A 27,814-nucleotide genomic window follows, 5' to 3' on the forward strand; every position below is an offset into this window, starting at 1 on the left:
AGCTGTATAAAACACAATTTGCTGACTGTGGCAACTACGTTTTAATGAGATGGCATGCATATATTAGATTAATCTTAAAAAAATATGCATGCATCTGCATAGGAATCACTGCATGCTAATGGTTTCTTAGACAGCTAACCTCAACTGCACCCTCACCATTAAAAACACAAATATCAACGAATAAATAAAGCACCCATCAGTATCCATCTGACCATCTCCTAACCCAATAGTAATAATTCATTAGTATATAACTACGGCTGTCTCCTCCTCCACCTGTCAATTAAAATTAATTGCCCCATATTAAGCCATTACGCTGTACCATGCCATAGGAAGCTAATTCGAAAGTTCCTTCTTCTTTATTCTCCTAATTACAGACCGCCTATTTATATTCCCCTGCCTCTGTTTCTATCCTCCACCCATCTCCAATTCAAGCTTCTTCATTTCCTCTTGGCATTGTACTCTTCAATGGCTTCTTTGTCCTCGATCCTTGCACTGCTTGCCCTTGTGAGCTTAGCTCAAGTGAGCCTGGGAGCAAGAAGGCTAACGAGCTTAGTTGAGCAGTCAGCGGAACTCCTCACGTACCACAATGGGGCAGTGCTCCATGGCGACATCCCTATTTCCATCATGTGGTACGGGGTTTTTACCCATTCGCAGAAGGCCATCATCTCCGACTTCCTCCTCTCCCTCACGCCCACCTCCCAGCCACAACTAGTTGCTCCTTCCGTACCCAAATGGTGGAGTACCATCGACCAACTCTACCTGTCCAAAGCCCGGAACAAGAAGAAGACCAGCATCGTGGTGGCCCGCCAAGTGTCGGACGAGGGGTGCTCGCTGGGCAAGTCGCTCAGGATGTCTCAGGTGTCGGAGCTGGCGGCCAAGGCCGGTCCCAAGAAGGGCGGCATCGCGTTGGTTTTCACGGCGGACGACGTGGCGGTCGAGGGCTTCTGCATGAACCGGTGTGGTTCGCACGGGTCGAATCCGAAGTCCGGCACGGCCTACATCTGGGTGGGGAACGCGGCGAAGCAGTGCCCGGGGCAGTGCGCTTGGCCCTTCCACCAGCCACTCTACGGCCCGCAGACGCCGCCACTGGTGCCGCCCAACGGCGACGTTGGGGCCGATGGGATGGTGATCAACCTGGCAAGCATGGTAGCCGGAGCCGTCACCAACCCATTCGGAGATGGCTTCTACCAGGGGCCGAAGTCGGCGCCGCTGGAGGCGGCCACGGCGTGCCCCGGAGTGTACGCGAAGGGTTCCTACCCTGGCTACGCCGGCGACTTGAGGGTGGACCCGTCGACCGGGGCCAGCTATAACGCGAATGGGGTCAACGGTAGGAAATACCTGCTTCCTGCTCTATTTGACCCGGCTACCTCCACTTGCTCCACTCTCGTCTAGACTCTGTTTGATCATTTCTATTTGCTACTGGTGTACATAGTTCTATCTCTATCAAAAGATTGCTTAATTCTTTTTTTTTTATTAGCTATTAATCAAATAATCTCTTCCTTTCGAACTTAAATCCATGACAGCGAAACAGTTTCTTTGGTTAATTATTCCTGTCGAATTCATAAGTGCTACTTTATGGAACATAATGTACGTACAGATTCAAATATACATCACCTTTTCTGGAGGTAGCCAAAATTAGTGATTCAAATATCAAAAATAACTTTTTAAATCTACTAATTCATTCACGTATGAATATCAAAAATTAAAAAATATACTTACCGCTTTCCTAAGAAGACGATGAGAATATTATTAATCAATAAAAAATATTTTAAAATAATTAAATAAATATTTAAATAGACTATAAATCTTAATCAAAGGACAAAAATACTATTAAATTTTAAAAATAAAAAATTATTATAAATAATAAAAAATATATTCAGAACTTTCAAAAAAATACTAAATAATGTTTGATGGATGAAACTGACTGGTACAGGTAAACCCCATAATGAATATAGATCTTTGAAAGAGCTATGATTAACAATTAAAAGTTATAACTTCTGAAAGTTTACTTTGCTGTTTCAGTATCATTCTTTACAGGGTGAAAAAAAAATTTGTCCTTGAATTGCTAACCACATATAATCATCATCATGAAAAAAAAATCAAATATTTCACATTAAAAACATCAGTTGTGCAAATATGATCAGATAGTTTTAAATAATACATATTGGGATTTATCTTTTCAATAATCTCAACCGAACCAATCTTCTTGGCTAATAATTTATTGTAATCCCCAGCGGAAAAACAATCCTTAGACAAAACTAACCATATGAAGTCACCAACATCAAACTCCAAGTGCCGGTGCTTTTGGTCAGCTTTATGTTTGTACTTTGAATTAGAGATTGATAGGTGTTCATGTACTATTTTATGGACCTTTTATAAGCAATTCACAAAATCAACTATCTTACCATATGTTGTGCCCTTGCTAGGCAAATGTCAACAAATCCAGTGGACCTCAAGGCTGAGCTGAGTAAACCACTTAAAAAGAGTTGAAACTAGTACTGCGATTCATGACATGGTTGTGAACAAATTTCATCTGGCAAAACTTCTACTGTGATCCTCCTCTACTGCTACTTTGCGTTGCCTACTGGAAATTTCTTCTTCATAAGCGTCCTCTTCTCCTTCTGAGTTGATCCGATGATCGTTATTGCATCGGATCAGGCCTCCTCTATTCACGTTTTCATATCTGTTTCTGATGATAGTTGATTTACAATCAATTCCATTCATTCATCAATTGTCTCTCGAATTTGTTATTTCTCCAATTCGCTACTCCATATTATGCTCATAAATGTTGTGAACGTTGTCAACATGCGATTGTCTCCTTAGCGGCATGATAATACAAGATCAATTCGGCTCTAATACCAACTGATATAACGAAAAATATTAATCTGTTGATTTGCGCACGAATATAGGAAGCAACCTTCTAAAACATATTAATTCTACCAAAGAATATCATAAATTAGGAAAAACACTCGTCACTTTTTGAAGAAACGGCAAAAATATTATTAATGAGCAAAAATAATCTCAAAATAACTAAACAATGCTTAAATAGACCCTAAACCGTACCTTAATCAAAAGACAAAAATACTCTTAAATCTTAAAAATAAAAAATTATTATAAATAATAAAAAAAATATCCATAGTCTCTGAAAAGATATACTAAACGATATCTAATGAGTCCAAAATTAATCAATTACGGATAAATCCTACAATGAATATAAATTTAAAAAAAGTTCTGATTAACTATTAATGATTATATCTTGTTCTAATATTTGAGTCAAAAGTCATATGTAAGTTATTTTGTTGTTTCGGTATCAGTAAACTATGGAGTGATTGGTGGGTACGTACTTGTAAGGACATTGATCAGCTAGCAATCAGATCCAACAATTGGTATGGACTCAAAATAAGTTCGTGAATCGTGACTAACCTACGTGGGAGGAGGACTGAGCGACGAAATATATCCTGTTAACGTTTGTTCATTTGGGTAAACGATGATGTTAAAGTGGGTTTTAATGGAGGAGGACGAGGCAGGCGGCGGCATTTACTCGGTCAAACTCCAATTCCGAAGTCGATGGATGGGGTTGGGTCCTCCCTCAATCCCTGAACTGATCTGGTGAGACATCTGTCAACTGCTTGTACCTCTGTTGTTGATGTGGAAACATCCCATTTGTTGCCATTCCTAAGCCTTTGTGCTTTTCGATTCCTCTCCTCTCCTTCCCTTGCTTCCTCCCATTTAATAAGGACACAGAGTAGCCCATAAAGTGAACTGAACCCCTCCCTCTTTACTCCATGACAAATTCACTTCTCAGCCATGGCTTCCTAATTCTCACACTGCTAAGTCTTCTTCTTGTGCTTCCCCCGCCGGCCTACTTCCTCGATGACTCGCTGCTGATTTCTTCTTCTCAGGTAAGCATTTGGCTCCGTTAATTGTTGATCACCGATTCTTCCTCTTGTGTTTGCTAGAGTTAGATTCATATATATAATTGGCAACAGGGAATGCTGGTGGATCAAGACAAGGTTCTTCTGGGGTCTGCGCCGCCCAACTGCCGCAACCGGTGCAACCACTGCTCGCCATGCACGGCGGTGCAGGACCCGGCGCCACCGTCCGGGTTACGACCGGGGAATGGCTGCTCGTTGTCTGCGAACCAGTTCTCTAATTACAAGCCGTTGGAGTGGAAGTGCAGGTGCGGGAATCGCCTGTACAACCCTTGATTAATTTAAGGCAATGTGGTTAATTGGACAGATTTCTCCTTTATCGTACTATTCCTATTAATTTAAGTTTCAGAAACCATAACATAAGAACAAAAGAGCTCTTCATTCTTCAACCTATTTCCAAACATTTACAGCCCTTTCGTATTATGGAATAGCAGAACATGAGCAGCAGGGAATTCTTGATCTGTACTTAAAAAGAAAAAACAAAACCAACATCTATAAATCGACAAAGCAAATGCGAGAAAACATGTAATATTTATCTCACAACGAGCATCTGTCTTAGGAAACTTGGACCTTATTTCTAACAAAATCAATCGCTTGATGACCATCCTCTTCTATTTCTGGGTGAAGCCTAACCTTCGAACCGGACAACAATGCATGATTTCCTCTTTACTTTCCAGAGTCAACCGTCGAGCTGCTGCTAATTGATTCTTGAGTTTTCTAGCAAATATCAACAGTCTCTTGATTGCTCATAATCTGGTTAAAGTCTACAGGAGCATATATAGTTTGTATCTTACAGACTCTTGTCCCCAAAAGTCCCTGAGACGGCTAATTGTCCGTTAACTCTTGCGCAATCTCCTGAAAGTCCAGAGAGGTCATTAATGACGAAGAGCCACAGTTGGGGCCAACTTGTTCGTAAAATGTAAACACACTAAAGTTACTAGAAAATATGAAGTGCTATAAGCCTACCAAAAGATATATAAAACCTTGTCGTGCTTCACAAGAGTTCAGTGAGAATTTCAATGTAGATTTTAATGCAACTGTAATTTATAGTCGAATGCCTCTATCACGTGATAATTTTGCTACAGAAATAAAGCAAGAAGAAGATGGTTTCTTCACAAAGTATTCATACAACTCACCATACGAGGTAGAGATATGAAAATATTTTTTTCTCTCAATTAATATTTATGATTATCTTGAGCAATATCTGCGTATTATTCAATTGAGGAACATAAATCGCCCTTATCACTTTTAATAATTTGAAAAGTGAAATCATATATATAGATGACACGTTTTGATAAAGAAAAGAAGAGAAAATAGATAAAAATGCTTTTCTCCAAAAAATATTGAAGTGAAAAAATTAAGAATTAATAAATGTCATCATCAGCCAAATGTCTTTTTTTTTCCTTAAAAAAAGTAAAGGCATCATTAATTCAGACGAAGAAACAAACTATATATTGCCGCTCAAAGAGTCTAATCATAAGCCTGCCCTGGAAGCAATTTTGATTCTCCACTCTTTTATTTATATATTTATTATTATTATTATATATTCGATATAATTAAAAATGAGAATGACTATAAATGGTCCATTTCGTCTAAATTACTTGTATTAATAAAATGGTAAAACAAATGGAATAGTGCATTTATATTTGTCTTGTCCAAAAACTCTCCTTCTATTGATTAATTTGACCTCCTTAATTTGTTTAGCATATCAGAGTAATCGATGACAGAAGGAGGATATCAAGTAAATCAACGACGGGAGAAAAGAAGATCGCTTGGGATCTGAGATCAGCTCGGGTAAATCGGCCATTCTGACTCCGCAACTAGTGCTCAGCCTTATGGGTTTACATAGTTTGATTCATTCAATTTATTTAAAACGGTCTATACGCGGTACTCTTGCTTAACTTGTGGAACACCAAGAAATAAAATTAAGTTGGTGAAAAACATACGAAAGCATGCAACAAAGTGAAGAGCATGGACAGGAGAGCTTTTACGTTGCGTGGAGTGCAATGATGTCACCTCCAATATTTGTTTGTAGGTTTAGTTGGGTCTTTAAAATGACTCCATGCAATCACCCTTTGGTTTTAAACAAATTTGTAGATGAACAACTTCCTAACCTATGATTCATCCAGAGCTTCTGGGAGATTTTTATTTATTTAGAATAATTCTCTCTCAAATTTTTTACAAGTGCAGTTACCAGACTTGCTTACTCAGCAGTTTCAACCAGCATGTTGCTGTAAAATTAACTTGCCATGGAACTAATTTCATCCATGATCACTTTCAACGTGGGACTATCATAGGAGCCAATTTCATTCACTTTTCTAACAAAACAAGACAAACATAGACTCTTTTCGATATTTAAGCTGTTTGCTTTAACCAATATTTCCAGTCTGTTTAATTATCTGAAACTATGCTCAGAGGAAGGAGCATCTTAGGGTGGTCCTCTACAAGTCATGTCACTCCCTCTGAAATTTTTTACTTCGTATCTTGTTCTTCATCGAACTCTGTTGTTGATATGGAGATCTTTCACAAGAACAAAGTAGATACTTCAGTAGATAGAAATGTAGAATCAGGACAGGGCATGCTCTATAATAACATTACACGTGCGAACTAAATTTAATTAGACCAGAATTTATCTTTTATATATATGGCACATGTGATGTCCTATCATTTGACTTCCATTTCCAACCTTAATTAAATAGTTGGTAAGGGTAGATTAGATTGTTGAGTTCCTGTAATAAACTCTTAGTACTGTCGGCAACTAAGGCTGGGTTAGCTAAACATTGCATGTAAATGAAACCTTACAGGCAGCATCACTTTTATTTGCATCAGATTTACTAAATAGCCTCATGCACGTCATATATCATCTATGAGTCTGTATAGTCATAAAGCTAAACTTAAGGTGGGTGAAAGGTGACGATAGTCTCTTTGGCTTCGTGTTCTATTGCGTGCAAGGGGAAGTTTTGTGACGTGGAGAAGCTTTAGTCTTCGTCCATCGAACTGTACATGAAAAATCTTAGATTTCAGGCTCTTGAATTATCATACACGGTAACCCTCAGTATAGTATTAGTGACTGACTACGTAGGAACAAATGATTACTTGTGATCTAATTAACCATCTTTTTTCTGAAGCTACCTATTCGGATGAGCCGCAGGCACGGCACGTGGCATGCTCCAGAGTCATGTTGATATTTAAATACAGGAGCAACCAAACGAACGAGTGTTTATAAATAAGCAGCTCATCTTCTGGTAAGAAAGTGTGGAGTAACCTAAGGATCAGTCAGTCCTCGGCTAGCTACTCCTCCTACCTCTACCACCCAGCTTGATTCAATTCCTTCAATGGGGAGATCGCCCTGCTGTGATGAGAATGGCCTCAAGAAAGGTCCCTGGACTCCTGAAGAGGACCAGAAGCTCATCCAGTACATAGAAAAGCAGGGCCACGGCAGCTGGAGAGCCCTCCCTAAACTTGCTGGTGCCTTTCATTTCTTACTAATTTCATGTTTATATGCGTATTGGTGATCTTGTTTTCAGCCTTCTCACTGAGATTTTACACAGGTCTGAATAGATGTGGCAAGAGCTGCAGGCTGAGATGGACCAACTATTTGAGGCCAGACATTAAGAGAGGCAAATTCTCGACCGAGGAAGAGCAAACCATCCTCAATCTGCACTCCATCTTAGGCAACAAGTAATAACCTTACTGACTATACTGATTCCTCTCTCGGTTAATGTCGTGCATGCGTTCCAATATTTGGTCCATCCTTGATCTGAATTCAATCAGTTCAGGTGGTCTGCAATTGCCACGCACCTTCCTGGACGTACGGACAATGAGATCAAGAACTTTTGGAACACCCACCTCAAGAAGAAGCTCATCCAAATGGGGTTCGATCCCATGACCCATCAGCCGAGGACTGACTTCTTCTCAGCTCTCCCCCAGCTCGTTGCCCTTGCCAATCTCTGTGAATTCTTCGATGGTTGGCCGAAGGACAACCATGCTGCACGCCTCCAAACTGAGGCAGCCCAGGCTACGAAGCTGCAGTACCTTCAGTTCCTGTTTCAATCTGCAAGTACCATGACAAATAGTTCCAATAGCAGTGGCCTCGGCGCCACCACAGCTGCCGACTTGGAGACCATGAGCCTGCTTAACTCTCAGATGACTTCACCATTTCCCACAATGGCGTCTTCTGGTTGTCAAAATATCAACGACCATGAACAAGTTAACCAGATAGCATCCGTCTTGTTTGAGCCGCCTACAAGCCAGGAGAACATTGAGTGTTACACCATGACTGGGGGATTTAGCCAGGGAGACAACAGCCAAATAACAACACAGCACATTTCTCCTCATTCATCTCTTCCTCCTCTCAATGGTGCGTCAGTTGCCAACCAGGGGGATGTTTGCAACATGTCTAGCTGCAATGAGAATGAGACTCACTCCATTTGGCCTGAGTTTTTGCTTGATGACCAATTCATAGCTGAATTTGCTAATTAAAGCATGGGAGATAATCTTCAAAGGTTCTGTCTTGTTCTCCTGGTTTTTTGGATGTTCTGGTCTGATGTTTGCATTCTATGATGGCTGCTGAATTAGTTCAACATACTTGTAAATGTATAAATACATATATATATATATATATAATGCAAATTCTGTCGCTTCTGCTCCTTTCTGTACTTGGCTTCTATCTGTACTAATGATTGATTACTTCTCCTGTAATTAAAATAGCACTAGTCATGCAACAGCAACAGCACATCATAACGTAACTACTTCACAATGATTAGTATAATTGTCCAGATTCAACGAAGACTAGCTAGGAGAACAATGAACATAAAAACAGGCACAGAAATGGAAATAAATGCACGTACCGTGAATCCACAAGAACATGACAACGAATTCAGCTCATATAGTAGTGGAAATATTGTATTGTAGCTTTGACTATACCATTGTTTTTTCTTAAAAACAATAATTTTCAGAGAAATCAAAGTTTTGTATCAACATCGTTAATGGAAAATATAATGCATCAATTATAGAAGAGTGAGTTTCGATTGTAAGCACCAAACTAGGAACAAGATCGGGTGGCCTTCTTGTGCTTTGGTTTTCAAAAAAAATTAGTAAAAGGATTTGCCGAACAAAACTGAAAGCATGCTTATTTACCTAGGTATAGATTTTAAACTGGAAAAAAATCTGTTTATTTCATTTACGGAGTATATACAGCTACATCAATAAAGAGAAGTTGAAGTATTGTTCACTGTAGCAAATACCAGTTTCCTTCGTAGAGAAAAAACTTAAGCAAGAAGTTCATGCTAGTGTGTACCTGAATGGCATACAATATTCAATCAGAGTGATTAGTTTTGTTCTCCCTGAAGCTGCATGCATGTAAAAGTCAAGCACACGTGAAAGTCTAACCTACTATAGTATCAACAACTCCAGTTTGGTTTGGTTTACAATCCAAGGTTTAGACAGCAGCAGGGAAGAATCACTTATGCGCGCTACAGGAGGTTAGGTAGAGAACTGACCTGGGCAAATTATCCTAATGATGGATATTAACTTACAGGAGCATCCTTTTAGATTTTTATTTTTCAACTATCGAACTCAAATTAAGAACGATTTTATTACTTAGCTCGAAAGAAGGTATTATCAAAAGTTATGGGGTCCTCATCTGACCTATTTCTAAGATAAATTATCTCTTTCTTTAGTTACTAGTCAATAAATACTCAAATTCATTTGAGAAATTTTGAGCTCATAGGCGATGCAACACTACTTTTTTGAGGGTTAATTTTGTTGCTTTCAAATTTCATATCATAAAACTTCCAAGATCAGTGTTGATAAATTTTTACATTTTTTGCTCTCTCTCGTCTAATGGGATATAAGACAAACAAATATTTGGTAACTTGGTATCTTCTCTGACATATAGAGGGTCCTGAGTTCTATTAATTATGTTAGATACTGAAGTATATTCCATACAATTTTATTTTGCCTTAAGAGGGGCGTTCTTTGACCTTGTGCTGGAGACCAAAGGTTAAGAGTAACAAACCAATGGCATAGAAATAAAGAGCAAATTAGAATGGATCTTCTTCACAAATATTTTCCATCAACATGAGGAAAAATTGAGTCTCATAGGATAGACTTGTGTTTCAAAGATCGTTGATCAAATAGAACAGGGAAATTATGATAAAAAAAACCCAACAATTACCTATCCAGTAAAAGAACCACAGAAGAAACATCACAGAACAAAATTTTTAAGAACTTGCTTAAGAAAAAAGAATAGCAATCATCATACCCACCAAAAATGAGAAACCAAGGGAAAACAGCCAAACAGAATTTTGCTCCTAAAACATAATAATCTGAATTGATTAAATACCTGCCAGAGATGAGACAAAATAATAGGTCTGCCAATTTGGAAGAAATTCATGATCACATGATTAACCTTTGTAAATATTCGAACTAGTTCAAGTATTGAGTTTAGCAAGCAATAAGTGAGAAACAGTATAAATATGCTTATCAATGTTGGCCTATGATGTTTCCTCTATGCAGATATTTGCTCCTCTTGCTTCCTCCTTGGACAGAAAGATAGCCTAACAATGATATGCTTACATTGACAATCTTCTATTTATCTGTGCTCATCATCTCCATCTCCTACTGTCCACATTAAGACGATCAGAAAGTAGCTCATGGAATTGACCCTTGCAATAATTGTCAGGATGAGAATAATTTACTTTAATGCTTAATCATTATTTCTTGTGAACAATAAAGAAAAAGCTTGCAGCTACTCAAATATTCAAATAACCTAGACACACAAAGATCTTATTTGAAACAACTGTAGTAGTAATGCTCTAAAAAATAAGCTTGCAGCTACTCAAATATAGATAACTGCTTTAGGGTTAGGTCACAAAAGCTTAAAAATGGAAATAGATCTTCCCCCAACATCATTTTTTTCCCAGAGGATATCTGGCAAATGAAATGATTGAAGGGGGCAACTCAACAAGGGCAAAGATTCATTTCAAAAGCTTAAATGAGCACAGAAAAGGTATTTCCTCCTATAAGGAAGCATCTAAAAATTGAGCCAAGGCCTTATATAATTTGCCCCAACAAAATCGTTTTTCCACCTGAACACAGTGAGGATTTGATTAGCTGTGGACAGATCATCTTGACGATTCAAATTGAGCCAAATATGGGTTGGTCAACAGTGAGGATTTGTTTGACTAACTGTGGATAGATCATCTTGATGAGTCAAAATGACTTAAATAAGGGTTGGCCAACATGATTTAGCTTGGCTAAATTAATAGTCATCTTTCAATAGTCAATCAAGTTAAGTTTGGTGGAAAATTGTTATAGCTCAGTTTTGAGCAAGCACATGCCAGACAAGGTACCAAGGTAGTTTCCTTGTCCAAGAAGAACTACCAGATTAACATGAAGGAACCTTAGTCTGAACAAATCGAAGATTTGATACTATGTTTGAACAATATAAACATCAACCATTTTGAATTGGAATAGCACCTAATGGAGACAGAAGAAAGCCTAACACATTTCATTATAAAACCAACAAATTGGAAGAAGATGGATTGTTTTGTGAAACAATCTATGGGCCGAAGACAAGTGGCATTTGTGCTTGGGGAATTCATGGACTGGCTTCCACCAATAGAAGTCTGATACATTTCAAATGGTAGTAAAGTGATCCACAAGAGGAGCTCTTCTACAAAACACTCAGTTTTCCAAGGAAAGGAGAAAGAGACTGATGCTCCTCCTACCTAGCACAAATTATAGAAAGCCACAGTTGAAAATAATCACTAGATCGAGAAGTTAGTAAACCATAAATTTTATGGCATTGGAGTAGATTCATTACCATAAAATCAAATCAACAAAATTGTAACTAAGTTTGTATCAAAATCCCTCAAACAAGGACAAAATATCTAGTAGGTCATGACAACATTATAGATAAATGAGTCCTTATAACATTTTAGATATAAACTTCCTTTCAATTAAGTTGTATCCTTCACATCTTATTGTGTTTAATTCTCTCAATCTCTCACAGTGTATTTATCCCACTCCAAATTCCTATCATAAATCATTTATTGAGTCAACAGACAAACATCTCTGATCAACAATATCCAGATTCAAGATTATTGAGATTTTTATTAAGATTATAGTAAAAATATAACATAGATTTCTATTTTATAACAAAAAAAGAAAGCAAATATATTTTTCTCTGTAGGTGGCAAGGGCTTTTTCTCTAAACACAAATGAACTAGCTTTGCATAACCCATCAACATTTTTCTTGGATGAGGTTATTATCTTGACACTTTACATTGAGGCATGAGGCACTCGTCGAGGCATTGCCTGTTCAAAGACATCAGAGTCAGAGCACACTGAAATGCTAGATTGAGTGCCTCACTTTATCCTACCAACAAGGCACCAAGCTGAGATCACGTGGTGATAACAAAGCTCCAAACGTTTTGGAAGGAAGCATATCCATGTTTGAAAGGGATTATACAACTCAATTACTCTACTTCAGTCCAAAATAGTTGGGATTAGAATAGGTGGTATTATATAGTCTAAAAAAATACAGCTCCTTTATGAGGAAATTGATAGTTAGCCATTTTTGTTATTGATTATTCCAAAAACATAGAGAACTCAACCACCAACACTATTCTCTTCCTTGCTTACCTTCAGTTATCTAGAAAACAAATAGTCTTCAGAAGCAATCGTTCTAATATTGAGCACCAAAACCATAGGGCTTAGTCAACACTAGCGTATCAACAAGCAGAGATGAAGTAATAGAGTCCAACAAGGGTTGACCCGGCCATTTCCTGCTATTACATAATATCAGATCACAAAGCTGCTTTAATTTTCCAAAGTTTTAACATTTTAACCGCATCAAAAACATAGAGAAAAAAATATTAAAAAATGACCGAACCAGACTCCACATTCTCTCAAGGTAAAATAGAAGAATAAAAAACGATTTTGACCATCAGATAAGTAAGAATCAAGAGCACTGCGCTTAGAGAAAAGCAAAGCGGAAACAACCTTACAAAAGTTCACCATGTAAATTAGATTTGAACTCATTTCTCGAAGATTTCGGAGGCCGAAGCACGAAGGCTATCGCTTTCAGGCCATGGACTACTTATTTCGATCTCCTCCATCGTTTTTTGCTTGTTTCTCCTTCATCTCCTCATCTTCCCTGTTGGCTCTCGTTCACCTGTTGTCCGTCCGTGGGAGTGTTCCCGGGATACGACAGCGACATTGCAGCTTGTGACCATGAATCGATTCGGATATCGTGGGCTCAAAGGAATGCTCCGCCGAGGCGAGGAACTGACGGATGTCGAGGAAGTAACAAGCCGCTAAAGTGAAGAAAGAGGAGGCGGGGTTGCTGGGACAAGAAATTGAAGGCTTGTGAGCCATCGATCGATCCTTCAAGCGAGTTGTGAAAAACAAAACTAATTAATTAATAACAACAAAAAGAGTAACAACAATGACTCCGTGGCCCAATGGATAAGGCGCTGGTCTACGGAACCAGAGATTCTGGGTTCGATCCCCAGCGGAGTCGACTTATGTCCTTTTTAACCACCGCTGCAGGTTTTAGACGTCAGGTAGATTCTGATGTTTTTGACCAAATTAATAGTTATTAGTAGTAATGTAGTTTTGGCCGGCATGCCGCCTGTCCAACATACGTGCCCAGTATATTTCTGCATTCAACGCCACTTCATCACCTACTTCTACAGTTCCACAGAAAGATTCGGCGATCGTTCAAGATTTCCGGCGCACGCAAAATGTTGAAGAAAAAGAGGGACCTTGGTGAACTGGATCAAGAACAGTGGCGCCAAGGTGGCCAGCTTCCTCAAAAGAGAGGGCATTTCATTTGTGGCTCCTGCTCCACGAAGATAGATGGAAATAATACTGGCTTGCCCGAAGCAGGTCGACGCCGACACCTCGAGGGCCTCCATGATCACTCCTCTGCCATATATCTTCGTGATCAAGGATCTCGTCGATCTCACCAATTTCTATCACCAATACAAGGACGAATTAAAACAGACAATATGAGTGTTGTTTCTGATTAATTCCTAGCTTTGAACTTTGCTTTGCATGCGGACAGGTTAATCGAGCCTTGGCTGAAGCCGTCGCTGGTGAAGGGAAGAGAGTACCTGTGATCTCCCAGTGATCCGAGGAAGCTCGACGATGCTGAACCTAGTGGACCTCATCCTGGGATTCATGCCAATTCCCCTAATTAATCCAAAGAGCTTAGGTCCAGCGAATTCCTTTGTTGAAGTTAGGTCCAGCGAGCATGTACGCGTTGAAGCTAGATGTCGAATCAAATGGACAGAGGTTTTTGAATTTCCCACAAATTTTATTACAATATAGACCTGACCGAATGATAGTATATCATAATTTGCATAGCTAAACAAATATACAGTATTGCTGGACATCACAAAGGCTAGACAATCATGAACTCAACTGCTTTTTTGTACCTTCGTCGTCGTCATCATTGTCTCCAGCTTTGGCTCCTTGTAATTAAATTTAAGTTTCCAATGACGCTAGTTTTCTTTGTAAAGAAGCCAAGGGTAGTTTTCTTCAGCAATGTTTTTCCCTTCTGTTATCCTCGATCATCTCTGCAGCACCTTGCATTCCTTCGCCACCACTTCTTTCTAAAACTCCCCTCGGCCATGGCGCAGACCGGCATCTCATCATCAAGAGTGCATTTGGAGGTGGCACGATCAATTCTTGCCGCCCATTTTCTGGGTTTTCCAATAGCCTTATACACTTTGAAATCCGAGTTAAAGAGTCACTAGTTGTGACGACTCCCTTGATCTCTTCCTTAATTTCTCTTCCTCCGCTCTCATCGACGATGGCGCAATCGACGTCACCGTGGAACGAGCATAAGCAAGGCTTCTTGGACATGAAGTCAAGCCCCTTGAGAGCAGAAATAAGATGAACCATCGAATCCTTCTTGAGGCTAATCCAATGAGTCCTCTTCCTGTAGTTCTTGTCGCCAATAGTTGTCCTGGGCCATGATTTCGGCCCGCTCCTTAACTTGATCTGGCCGGAGCACGTCACCTCTGGCGACGTCGGCTCGGCGATCTCCGGGCTCATGTTCTTCGCTGCTGTAGCATTGAACAGGGGGCTCGCCTGGCCGCGAGGCCGGGACCTCGCGGGAAAGCGTTTGCTGGTGTCCCCAGGCGGCCTGGTAGGGCTGCGGAGTTGCTTTGGCGTCAGAGAGAGCTGTGCAGTGGGTGAAAAACAGACCATAAGGTCTGTTGAAGCTCCTCCATTCCTTGCTACTCTTCCTTTCTTCTCTCTGTTTTGCATCTCTCCTTGTATGAAATTTGGGTTGGCATGGAATATTGTGTGTTGTGTGGCCTTAACAAGAGAGGTCAAGGGGTGGTTTAAAAGGTAGTGCTGTACCAACCTCTCCTCTCTATCGTCTCCTGTTGGAGTAGGAAAGAATTTAGCAGCGCCCAAAACCTTGAGCTGAAAATGGAACAAATTCGAGCTGAGATAAAAGTCTATGAAACTCATGAGTAGTAGTTGTGCTATATTGAAAGAGTAGTTTGCGATCATACAACCAGTCAACCAACCAGTTAGGTTCTGGTTCTCATAATTTAAAGATCAATACAGTTCTTAATTTGAAACTAAGGTTGTGTTTATTATATATTTAGATACAGCCAACGAACTGCTCAGCCATAAAATTGTTTTGAGGGGGAGAAGTCGAGCAAACATGCACTTAAACAATAGCTTCTGGTCGGTCATAATTCATCAATCAATCAGAGAATAGATATGGATGAGATTCCCTGGTAGTGCAGTACTAACTACAATTGACAAGACCCCAGAAGCTTTTGATGGTTAATAGCAAGGATTATTGTGATGGGAAAAGTAAAACAAAATAATTAGCAAATTTAGTATACCTTATTTATTGTATTATCTTAATTTTTTAAAATCTAATAAATTTATTCATACTTTTAACTTTGGTCATGTGGTACTAAATTAATAGGTGATAAGTGTAGAAACATGAAATCTTTACCATCTTAGCCTTTAGTACCTTTGAGATTTATCTTTAAATAATTACAATTATTTCTTAATGATGTAGAAAAATAATTGATGTTGCCTCACAGATGTGATGCATTAATAAAGTATTTGAGTATATTTAACGGACCGATCCAGCGATCGCGCATCCATTTGTAACCGATATAACAGCCGCGGCATGTGACACTCCGTCCGTTTTATTCTCGTAACCGAAACTTTAGCAGGCTACGATACGTCAACACGCAGAGAAGCCGATACGGTAACAACAACGATACCGGTTTGATATCACAACCAGGAAAAAAAACCGGCAGGCAATGGCAAGGTCGAAAGAGGACACAGCGAAGCAGCGGTCCTGATCCGCTCACTGCCCGTGCGTCACGTGGCTTCCTTTGCCAGAGGCAATTGCAGTCTCGTCGCCGTCGCCTTCGGAACAACAAAGGTATCTAAACGGTGAAGAGCTGCTGGCTGCTTCCCATGTGGGGGCCGATGGTGGCGAATTTACAGTACCCGCTGTAGAATAAACAAAATTAAATGAATCATTAAATTTAAATTCATATAACAAATTAATTTAAATTTAAATAATTATTTCAATAATTTAGTTCATTTTAAATTCGATTGACTTAACTCAATTATCTTATCAAATAAATTTGGACGCCATCAAATTTGACTAGTTTATAGCTCTAGCAATACTTCTGTTGTTTTAAGGTCCATATCAATTATTCAGATTATACAAGCTACTGGGCTCAAGGCCCATCCTAATTCCTTGCGCTTTTGTACGTAATTCGTTAGTTGGGTTTAGGCGGATCCTTTCAATCGTTTGCATTTAGTTTTTCTTTATCCACTCTTTTTTTTTTTTTTCGAGAATTTCATTCTCCCCCTCTTAATCCATCTTTTTTTTCCAAGGCACATTTTTTTAAAAATAAACTCTTTCAGAATTTACGTTTATGTGCAACGTATGCCCTTAATTCCAGGTTAATTTGTAAAGGGTTAATCATAGTATAATTTTTAACATTTTTCTCAAATTTAATACACATCTTTAATTTTTTTCTCTTAATTTAGGATAATGTTTAAATTTTATGTTAAACTTGTTAAACATTGATGACATAAATGTAGTACTTCATCAACTCGATAAACTGCAAACTAGATTTTCTGCACGGCATTGCTACAATTCGAGTCAAGTTTATCAATTGGTTAGTTTTAAGCACATCAATATAAGTTATATCAAATTTAGTATTTTTCTTATTATGAGATTTTTGAAACACATTTATTGTTTAATTTGATGATATTTTTATTATAATTTAGAGTTTTCGCATTGTCAACTAAAAAAATAGCGTAAAGACAAAGCTAATTAAAGAGATGATTTAACAATTAATTTCATTTATTTATTTTAACATTGTCAATTCAGATTGAAGCTCTTCGTTAAGTGAAAATAGAACTAAACACTCAATGTACAATATAGCATTCATACTATTTTGTTATTTTTTACCTGATTAATATAAATTTTGTCGTACACTCGTACTAGGTTTAAAGAATTTATATCGATTGTGGTTGATTAAGTATTGATTATGTTAGATATAATAACACTCATAAATCGATAAATCTAACTCAAAACGAATGAATATCATATAGAAAAACTAATATATAATTGCTGAATTGGCAAATCTTTTAAATAATATTGGCAAATCTTTTAAAATAGTGACCGAATCAGATGACGGCTGACGAGCATTCAACGTGGCGACAACGTAACCACATGACCTCTGACCATATCACTTATTCACACACACGCGAAGTTGGAGACAAGGACGTGGATCTCTTTTCCCGCTTTTGGTTGTTTCTGGTCAACCAAATCTATTGGAAAAGCTGAGCGCTTTCAGTAAAAGCCAACGTAGTACTGACTGCCATCAGACAAGTAACCAGCCAGCACTTCGAAGCCGAACCATGCACCTGCCATTTTTTGCGGCCCCATGCCTGCAGCGACAAGACGCACAGGAGGACTACGTACAGGCCCTTGCACTTCAGCCGCCCAGCTAATCACCACCCCCTAACATGGCAATATGACATGAAGTTCCTATTCCTCCACAGCAGCAGTGCAACACGAGAGACCAGGCCGAGGCCCCCCCTGCCCTCCTGACAAATAATATACATGGGGGCCAGAAGTTTACCAAGAAGGAGCCCATTGCCATTAACCTCTATAGCCCGGGGACCCCTGCAGTTCCAGGCCGGGGCCTCCTGCCTTTCTGCCTACGTACTCCGTGCGACGTACGTAGGTACGACGATAATTTATGCGATCACAGTTTGATTAATGTAAAGTCCTTTTGTCTTTGTTTTCTAATTGCGTTGCGTTGCTCTCCTCCCAAGGAAGCCTTTTTTTCTTTCTTTTTTTATGTCGACTTTATGTGACAGTCTGCTCCACAGTTTCAAAACCAGTATCCTTTCATGCTCCATCCATGTATGTTGCTTGCTTTTGGATGAAACGGTGAATGAATCAAATGTTCTAATAGATTTGATATTTTAAATAAAAATTTATTTATATTCATTTAATATACCTAACGTTAATTAAATAAATAATTTTAAATAAAATTTAAACGAATAAAATATATATGTTTCGAAATTAATAATCAATATATATATTCAATTTGTTAATAAATATATATGTCCTAACAAATTTAAATGAATAATATTTATAAATAAAATTCATAACTTTTGGATCACTGTCTCCGATGATAGCACAGCTCTTTGTTGCTTCTATGGAAATGTTTTCCACTGAGTAAATTAAAGGTGGACAAGAGCTCTGTAAATGGCATGAAGGCTGAGCAAATGCATGAGAGATGCAGTGGTATCTAACCATATAGATTCCTCCGTCAAGGATATTCCATCACCCTCAAACTATTAAAATAATATATTATCGGATCATTAACAATTTGAGATCCGCCGTTTAATGCTTTGCCGCATGCATTGAAAAATAATTCTCATAATTGATTTATCAGATATAAATATGGATATATACCCCATTTGGTAATTAAGTAGATTATTAAAAATTATTTTTTAGGTCGATAAAAGAATAATATTATATCTATTCGCGATGAAGGATGCCTTGAGCTTGAGCTCGTATGTGAATGTGGTGTATGAATAGACAAATATTATCTCAAATATAATTGAACCCCAAGTAAAGAGTACCAAATGAGATTAAATAATTAGTGTCAAATTGAATTAGAGAATCATTTCTTGAGATCGATTAAATCAATATTAATTTAGTAACAACTATATCGACTAAATTCACCAAAATGCATCGATAAATTATCAACAGTGACAATTCCACCGGACCAAATTGCCAACAATAATATGGCCTCGTTATCCAGACAAAGATTGATGGACAGCAGCATGCACCTTATAATTGCTGCTCCAAATACTCAACTTTTCAAGGATCTCGATCGATCAATTAAGTAGTGTTATTTTTTGTTATCCATCCGCATTTGGCCATCATTAGCGAACCTGTACAGTTACATCAATTCCATGTTCCTCACTGTTGCATCGTCCTTCATCAGATTGATGTGACTTGGTAATGGGTGAAAGAGGATAGGGACGGGACTATTTTTATTCCCTATACCACTCCACTTCGTTCCTTCCCTTCCCCCAGAAGACTTCAAATCATCAGATGCCATACCTTCTATGGATGAGGTTACCATCACCAATAATTTAAGTTCCTCTCGTGCGTACTGTTTTAATACCTGCCCCCGAAAGCTTACTTCCTCTAAACATGGCATGAGAAGGCAACTCTGACAGCTCCTCTCTCGGAGATCTAGCTTATATCTTCACTTCTCCAGCACAAGATTCTCTCATGCTGAAATGGCATCGAATCATTGGATTTCATTTAAGGGGCACGTGTAAGGCTCCACAATCTAGAGGTGTTAATTAAGTTGGTAGGAATTTTCTTTTCTTTTCTTCTCCCAAGTGTGAAGTGTCGAGCTTGGAGTTGATCTACTGCGGTGTTACAAGTTTGTTCCTTAGAGAACATCACATGACTGCTTAGATTCAACGGAGATGGAGCTTGAGAAGAAACCAGGCGAGGCGGATAGAAATGGGAGTCTGCGATTGGTGAAAAGGCTCATGCATGCTTTTGGATCCATGACCTGAAAGAGGTGCAGATGTGGAACTTATTAATCATGATGTGAGAAAGAATGGAAAACTGAAGGACCACCTGAAAACTACAGAGAGCACAAATTATTAGCTGACACACTTTTTTTTTTAACCTTCCATGAATAGTTCAGAACATGGATCTCTGTTTCACTCATGCTCAGAATCCTTCCGATTCTAGTTTCATAGATTTAGATCACTAAAAAGAATACGTCAGCGTCAGTGACCTTGTTTGCAGCAAAGCTATTGGAAACTCTAAAACAATTAATGTGATCATTGATGATAGGCGAGATGGAAAAATCGATCACACTCGGTTGCAGTCTACTTATGTTTATGAAGTTAATTGCAGCCAGGAAGCATTAACTCGAGACATGGAGTGATGCAAATTGATAAAAGCGACTAATCCCAGATTTTTGATTGAGATATGGAGAGGTCAATGAGGAATATGGAACACCATCAAGCATAAGTAAGCATTAGAAATCTGGTAATTAGTTGGGACCATGGGACTGCATTGGATCGAGGAAAACCAACTCATGTCCTCGTGCATCATTTGACTATCTATTGTAATCCGCAAAAGGTAATTAATTATCTTAGCCGAGTTTAAACATGTGATTGTGAAACATATCAAAATAATTAGGCACCAAACTAGAAGAATATCCAACAAGCAGAAGCAATTCTTTGCAGAGAAAACAATTGTTGTTCCTTGTTTCTAGCTTGAATGTCCACAGATCGATCTAATTACAGGATTCCACCTCTCTAAGAGGTGTGCTCGGGTTCTCGAGTGATACATAGACCCTAATTCAATGCCCCTAAAGTTTTCACAGGGCAACTTCTAACCCTATTTACCAAACCGAGCCTTCGTCGACAAGCGCTTCCACTCGACGAGCCTCACCAAGAAGTCCTTAACCTGCACAAACACATCATGATCAGTGATTTAAGCGATTTGACATATCACTGTTGTTATCAAGTCTGAGCACTTGCCTCAGATGGCTCTAGAAGGGAATACGTGGCGTTTGTCTCCTTGGGAAACTTTGAAACCAGGATCCCAAAACCTTGCCCTCTATCCCTCAAAACCTATTGCAGAGAAAAAGATGTTAAATGTTTACACCATTAGTTATTGAAATTAGCTTGTAAACTAGTACAACTTCTTCCATGAAGCTCACTTTGAATGCATCTTCATCGGTGCGATCATCGCCGATATAAACCGGCATTACATCCTTGCAGTCAGCGTATCCTGTAAGCGAAAAGAAGGTTGTTTAGAGATTAATAACGGAAGAAAAGGGGGGAAAATGATGGTTTTGGAATTAATCTGTGACTGAACCAAATTGATGAATGTGATGTGATGTTAACGCATGCTTGTGAGCATACCAAGTGACTCCAATAGATATTCCAATGCCTTGCCTTTGTCCCACTTAATAGTGGGACGAATCTCCAATACCTACAGATGAGGCCACCAATAGATCGTGTCACAATCATATAATAGCAAGGCAGCAACGTGCTATGCTCCCGCAGCCAATGAAGGAACAAAATCACACCTTTCTTCCTTGCGTGAGCCGCAGCTTGGGATACTCCTTCAACACAGACCTCACTTGCTCGAATAATGCATTCCATCCCTGCACCAATAGAAACGGATAAAAAATGTAAGAATTTGAAAAACCGAAAAAGGAAATTTTTTTGTCCATTTCTTGCATGAGGTAGGATGTCGGTGCCAAATTCGGCGCAAAAATCCAACCTTTTCATCCACGCATCTGAAGTGGACAGATACGCAGAACTTGTTGTTCTCCACCCTGGCGCCGGGAGTGGACTTGGTTCTCTCCAGCAGTGATCTGTAAACCTGAGGAAGCGGTGGTGTCTTAGTTTCGACGAGGATGGATTGATGCATGAGAAGAAGAGAGAAGGGAGACGAACCGCATCTATCATCGGGAGGAACTCGTATGCTGGTTGAAAGAGGACTGGTTTCGCAGCCTGAACCACCCAAGTGAGAGGCGAGGATAAGCACCAAGAGAAAGTTGTCTTGAGAAAGAAATGTGAGAGTTCGATGCCGAACTAGCTTACCCTGGCTTTGTTATGGCGGGGCTTTGCGGGGCCTTTGATGTCCATGCCGTGGCTACCGGCGTAGTATAGCCCGGCGAGCTTCACGAAGTCGATCACCTAAACACCGTTGTAGTAACAAAGTCAAGAGAGGGAGAGAGGAAGCAAGAATAGGGGTCCAGTCGCCAGATTGGTCATCGAAATGTACCTTGTCGAGGCGTCGCCCGCTAACGATGGCGGTGGGGAAGTACCTAGCGACGTTCTTGAGTGCCGCTCTCATCTAATATCCAAAAATAGAGAGAAAAAAAATCAAAATCGAATCTTTTACGGGAGCAGGAAACAGGGGAAGAGGATAGATAAGCAGAAACAAAAAATGCTCACCGCAGTCGACATGAAGGCGGAATCGGGGTCGTCGACGATGGGTGAAAGCGTTCCATCATAATCCAAAAACATGACGATCCTCTTCCCCTTCGAGTCTCTCATGATCTGCTCGAACTTGCTCAGCGCCGAAGGATGCCGCATCTACCAAAACAGAGTTAGTGAAGAGCAGGACGCACGGGTGTGATAAACAGGAAGCTCGAAGGATAACTAAACACAACTCACCACCCACGCTGACTGCTCGTCATCGACGGTAGTGTCCGCGGGAGCCGCCAAGGCGACCGCTTGCTTGGCGTGAGTGGGGGAAGAGGCCTTCATGGACTCCATCCACGAGTCGATCACGCAGCCTCCGAGCTCCAGCCGAGAGAGGTACTTCATCCGGCTTGAAGCGCGAGGTGGCGGGTACGGGAACATTGGGGATGATCCGGCCACCGCGATGGACGCCACTTTCTCTGCCGGCACGACATTCTGCTTCGTCATCGCTAAGGTTCGATGTGACGGGGTCGAAGTGGGGACGGAGAAGGCGAAGGAAAGATGGTATCTGTCACCTATCCGATAAAAATCTAATCTTGATGGTGCGGAGGTCGGGGGTGGCGGTGACGGAGAGGGGGAGGCGAAGATTTATAAGTGGAGATGGAGGGAGGAGTCGAGGAGGAGGACCCAGGGCCGGACGCACTCGAGGGAGGGGAGGGGTCCGTTGGAGACCCCCACCCCACTGTACGTGCAACCTCGCCGGGCCCACATTGCGTGTGCACGTGTTAGCTTCCGGGAACCTCCGCCTCACTGCGTCTGCGCTCCAACCCAAACAGCTGATTCGGATGGCGTTTTTTTTTTTTTTTTGTTCTTTTCATGTATTATTATTATTTCTTCTGGTTCAAATAATGTTTTGAAAATAAATTAACAGATAAAAACAGATAAGACATAGAAAGTTAAGATCTCTTGTCCGTTTAAATCACTGTCAATGGATCCATCTGGTGGTTCGGTTCAGTCTGTGGGCTATATGTTCAGCAATGATTTTGATTTGATTGAATATTTCTTTTCTCCGCGCGTTGTCCAAAATCATCAATAATATCACTTCACACCAAGTTTCTTTATTGACCTTGACTTACTCCTAAATTTTTTCACCCCAACAGCTTCACTTTTTTTCATAAACTTAACGATTGGAATTTTTTCAGACCGAGAATCTTGTTCGAGTATTCTGTGGACTTGTTTTGAACATCTGTCTGAGTGTTTTTACAAAACTCGTTTGTTCTTTTGCGAAACTTCAGAAAGTTATTATTCATTCGGAGTGAAGAAAAAAAATAAAAGAATTAAATTACATCCAATCAAGACTTTGATTCCCTGAGATGTAAGGTCAGCAAGGCGTAGCCATGGATTCTCCTCAAAGAACGAGGAGAATTTGATAAGCACATGATATTTCACTTTTTTTGAGAATTTATCATCATCATGTCTCCTCAAGTTCTTTGTGTCTCCAATCATTAGCTTATTCCTACTACAGAGGAACAAATAAAACCCCATGTCTACTTCGTCGACCAACGGCTCGATGGACCAGTCCCTCGCTTTGAGATTCGCGACGCCTCCTTTCATGTGCCCCCGCGGATACTCCTCGTCGCCAGTGTTGACTTACACCTTTCGTTAAATTATTGGATGCATGTATTTGATTTGGTGAGCCTAAGCTGTGCCGCCAGTCCAGTGGAACTCGTTAAGAGAATTTCACAGTATTATTGATTAATTAGATACTCGTACGCATCGTGACAAACATATGTCTCGATTGGTGCAAACGATGTCAAGCATCTCATATTCTATAGTTAGTTACGATCTATTATCTGAATAATTTTTCTTCTATGAATAATAGATCAGAGAAAATAGATTATCTATTGTAAATACTTTTTGATTTATTTTGATAGTTGATGAATTTTTTTTATAAAATTAAATAGATCGTCTCAAAATTAATATGGAATATATTCAATTCGCTGTGGTATATGAAAGGGAAATATCAGGATGGTGGTGGGTGGAGCAAGTGGTTTGATGCAAGTAGCAAAAAGGTCTCTTTTGATTATCCTGCAAAATTTAAGCACAAGTCGAAGCGATTTAGGCTCACCTCTTGTGGGACGCGATTCGTCACATTTTCTATGCTGACTCAGCTGGGTCCCACCGTCATAGATTATCCACGGTAGAGAGAAATAAATTTTTTTTTATTAATTTCTTGAAACTACAGATTATCTGCACAAGCCACTTCTAGCTAGCTCAGGCTTCGAATGCCCACGGGCCAAGCGTAGTCAGACTTGGAGTCATTGAAACACATCAAAGTGCTTTCATGTCAACGCACGGCAACAAGTCAACTACTGCTTTTCCTATACCACAATTGATCGTACAAGAGCATCGAACCGGTTGCATATTATTACAATGGATGCATCTTATCTGTTATTTACAGCTATGATCCATGATAAACAAGGATTTAACTGATCATTCAGTGGATTTAACACTTTCGATATACGAAGAGTCGCTCTCTGCATCAAACCCGCACGTCATTATCATCCCAACCTCAGTCACCACTTCTCCCATGTCCGGCCTCTTCTCCGGCGACCATTCGCAGCACCACAGAGCAAGCTTCAGCAGCTTGATCATTCCAATGGACTCCCTCTTATTCTTCAGGATCTCCGTGTCGAACACTTCCGCTGTCCATTCCTCGCGCACTGCTCGGTTAACCCAATGGCAGAGATGGATGCCATGGATGCTGCCCGGCTTAGAGTTCATCGAGATCCTTCCGGTCATCAGCTCGAGGAGGAGGCAACCGTAGCTCCACACGTCCGTCTTCTTCGATACCATTCCGTTGTGCTGGTGATCCGGCGACTTGTAGCACACCATTCTATGTACCGCAAGGGACGGGGACACCAGAGGCAGAAGGCCATAGTCACAAATCAGTGGCTTGTCATTCTCACCGAGAAGAACGTTTGATGACTTCAAGTTGCCATGGGGAACAATGGCTGCCCCATTCATCTTACTGTGCAGGAACTCCATTGCTTGGGCCACTCCATATGCTACTTTCAATCTTGAGGCCCAGGCAAATGGACTTCTGTCGGCGCCTCTTCCTATTCAATTGAATTTCAACAAATTTTAAATCAACTCCGAGTAAATCTAAGAGAAATGGCATGCCAATGGTGTTCTAATCTTACCGTGAATGCGATAGAACAGGTTGCCATTGCTGGCGTAGTTGGAGATCATTAGCTTCTCAGTAGTGGAATAGTAGTAACCAAGCAGAGGCAGTAGATTTGGATGCTCCAAGGAAGATAGCAGTCTCATATACTTCATGAACTCTTCCATGGTTAGTGGTCCAAGGTCCCTTAGTCTCTTCACCACCACCGTCATGTTGTTCTCCAGCTTCGTCTTGTAGCAGCTTCCGAATCCTCCCTTTCCCAACCCCTCTGCCGAGCCTTGAAAGAGATCGGTGAGATTGAAATCGCCCATACCTTTGGTGAATGTTATCTTGCCTGGCTCCTGATCAACTATCACCGCGTCCTTCTGGTCACTCTCTGCACTGCTTACATGATCACTAGACTGGAAGAACTTGGCTTCCCCTTCCTCCACCACTTCGATGGACTTCTCCTTCACTTTCTCACGCTCTTGTATCTTCGTGCAGAATTGGCGGATACTCAAAAGCAAAATGAGCAGCACGAGGCCGTCGACGATGGCGAAGAATATTATGAACAGTTCGCTGAACTGGCCCTCTCCAGCCACAACATGGCCGAGCACAAAGAGGAGCAGCAGGAGCAATTGGGAACGCAAGAGAGTAGAGTGCATGGAGTGCTTTGGGAAGGTGGAATTTTGCTTCTTCTTGGAAGAAGGGTGTTGAAAGAAAGAGATGAAGTCGTGGCACTGCTTATATAATCATCCTACGAATCTGGCATATGCTCCAAATATCATCTGATTCCAGCTTTGGTTGAGTTAAACAAGTCCAGGAATTTCTGAATTATCTTTTCTTCAAGCTTGGAAAGATTATTTATCAGAAGTAAAACAAGATTTGAAGACCAGTGGATTTGGTAATATTCTTCTTGATTTCATCTGAGTTCATGTCATTTAGACCGTCTGTTGAAAATGTCAATCCTTGAACGTATCTAATACCTCGATTGTGACGCGGCCATTTTTGTCCTTCGATTCCTGTTTGCACATGCTTTGCTAGAACTGGCTGTGATTGATTAAACTTGGGGTGGAACACGGAATGCATCCATAAATCAATCCGAAGGATAAGGACATGCCTTGCGTTCGATGTTAACGTCATCGCATCGCTCAGGTCTCCACATTTTCCATCAAAGATTACAGACTGTTCTGTGTGTTTGTTCTGAACAATGTGTACCTTGACTATTCTGTTTAGAACGTTCTTGTTCTCAGCGAGAATAATAGCTAAGAACTATGCAAAAGGTTGACATTTAATTATTGTCCAAATCTGACTCTTTGGTTTAAATGGATCACAATCTGAATATCAAGCTATGACTTTATTTCTCAGATACGCCTACAGATTGTATCAATGGAGGAAATTTGATAGACGTTAAACGAATGATTAGAAGGCATCTACAACAAATAAGACTATTTCAATTCAAGTTGAACTAGAGATAAGTTTCTGATAAAAGATTTCCCATTCTGTTTAATGATTATCGGAAAGAAAATGGATTTGAATTGAAACAACAATTTTGTTTCAGGCAGATGTGGCGGATAAGGCAGAGGCCACGTGGCAAGCCTCGAACTCAATCAACGTGAAACTAGATCAACGCGACCAAGCTTGAGTCAAGCCAATTGGACTTAAGACCGAGCTCGAATCAAACCGGTCAACATAAAAGCAGAGTCCCGTAACCACGGTCCGACCTAAATCAAGCTCAAAGGGAACCTCTGATAGACGGGCGGGCGAGTGGGAGACGTGGTGCAAACACATTCTAAGGATGTGGGCGGACGCTCTAGATGTTGTCTGGACACATTTTGAAGACGTGGACTAAAGTGCACAGAGTACTCGATGTGGGCTACCCCCACTCTCTCAAGCTGATATAAAAAAGTGCTTGTACAACATACATATGTACACACACAATACAATTCACTAGTATATTTCTCTTTCATTTCTTCTTAGGAGTTTTGCTATAAGGTGCACCTTAGTCTCCCTTTTAATTTTTCTCGGAGTTCTCAGTCTCCTCAGTGTGTTCGCCATCGCTTGAGGTCTTTGTCGGAGCTGAATGCATGTATTCTCAGTGGGCATCTCGGAGTTCTCTCGTTGCTCAGTCCCCCAACCGATCCGACATGAGCCAACTCGACAAGAGTCGATCCGATAGAAGCTGACTTGAGGAGAGTCATCT

General features: G+C 40.2%; 5 protein-coding genes, 1 non-coding gene and 1 pseudogene across 6 annotated transcripts; 4 read left to right on the forward strand and 3 right to left on the reverse strand.

Annotated features, from left to right (window-relative positions):
• Positions 1-434: 434 nt before the first annotated feature.
• Positions 435-1,433, forward strand: LOC141827454 (protein PHOSPHATE-INDUCED 1-like). Its single transcript, XM_074714703.1, has one exon. It carries the CDS (start codon positions 466-468, stop codon positions 1,390-1,392), a length of 927 nt encoding a protein of 308 aa, XP_074570804.1. The 5' UTR covers positions 435-465; the 3' UTR covers positions 1,393-1,433.
• A 2,352-nt stretch (positions 1,434-3,785) lies between these two features.
• On the forward strand, positions 3,786-4,208 carry LOC141826230 (EPIDERMAL PATTERNING FACTOR-like protein 1). Its single transcript, XM_074713479.1, has 2 exons — positions 3,786-3,902; positions 3,990-4,208. The coding sequence occupies exons 1-2, from the start codon at positions 3,786-3,788 to the stop codon at positions 4,206-4,208; spliced, it is 336 nt and encodes a 111-aa protein (XP_074569580.1).
• Positions 4,209-7,267: 3,059 nt separating this feature from the next.
• On the forward strand, positions 7,268-8,510 carry LOC141826556 (transcription factor MYB93-like). The gene is made up of 3 exons (XM_074713811.1): positions 7,268-7,400; positions 7,484-7,613; positions 7,712-8,510. Exons 1-3 carry the CDS (start codon positions 7,268-7,270, stop codon positions 8,412-8,414), a joined length of 966 nt encoding a protein of 321 aa, XP_074569912.1. The 3' UTR covers positions 8,415-8,510.
• Positions 8,511-13,388: 4,878 nt separating this feature from the next.
• On the forward strand, positions 13,389-13,461 carry TRNAR-ACG (transfer RNA arginine (anticodon ACG)). The gene has a single exon. It is a non-coding gene; the product is annotated as a tRNA-Arg (tRNA).
• A 1,022-nt stretch (positions 13,462-14,483) lies between these two features.
• On the reverse strand, positions 14,484-15,218 carry LOC141827136 (uncharacterized). The gene has a single exon (XM_074714393.1). It carries the CDS (start codon positions 15,216-15,218, stop codon positions 14,484-14,486), a length of 735 nt encoding a protein of 244 aa, XP_074570494.1.
• Positions 15,219-20,904: 5,686 nt separating this feature from the next.
• Positions 20,905-22,955, reverse strand: LOC141826075 (putative trehalose-phosphate phosphatase 6). Its single transcript, XM_074713327.1, has 11 exons — positions 22,701-22,955; positions 22,479-22,619; positions 22,306-22,377; positions 22,122-22,217; positions 21,975-22,031; positions 21,799-21,900; positions 21,602-21,679; positions 21,435-21,504; positions 21,230-21,300; positions 21,048-21,140; positions 20,905-20,973 (listed from the first exon to the last, which is right to left on the reverse strand). The coding sequence occupies exons 1-11, from the start codon at positions 22,953-22,955 to the stop codon at positions 20,905-20,907; spliced, it is 1,104 nt and encodes a 367-aa protein (XP_074569428.1).
• A 1,986-nt stretch (positions 22,956-24,941) lies between these two features.
• LOC141827137 (leucine-rich repeat receptor-like protein kinase PXC1) lies at positions 24,942-27,669 on the reverse strand (annotated as a pseudogene).
• Positions 27,670-27,814: the final 145 nt, after the last annotated feature.

This window comes from Curcuma longa, chromosome 4 (genome assembly GCF_044706935.1).
Source record: "Curcuma longa cultivar G26 ecotype Majalengka, Jawa Barat chromosome 4, ITB_CL_G26_1.1, whole genome shotgun sequence".
In the NCBI taxonomy this organism is placed as follows: Eukaryota; Viridiplantae; Streptophyta; class Magnoliopsida; order Zingiberales; family Zingiberaceae; genus Curcuma; species Curcuma longa.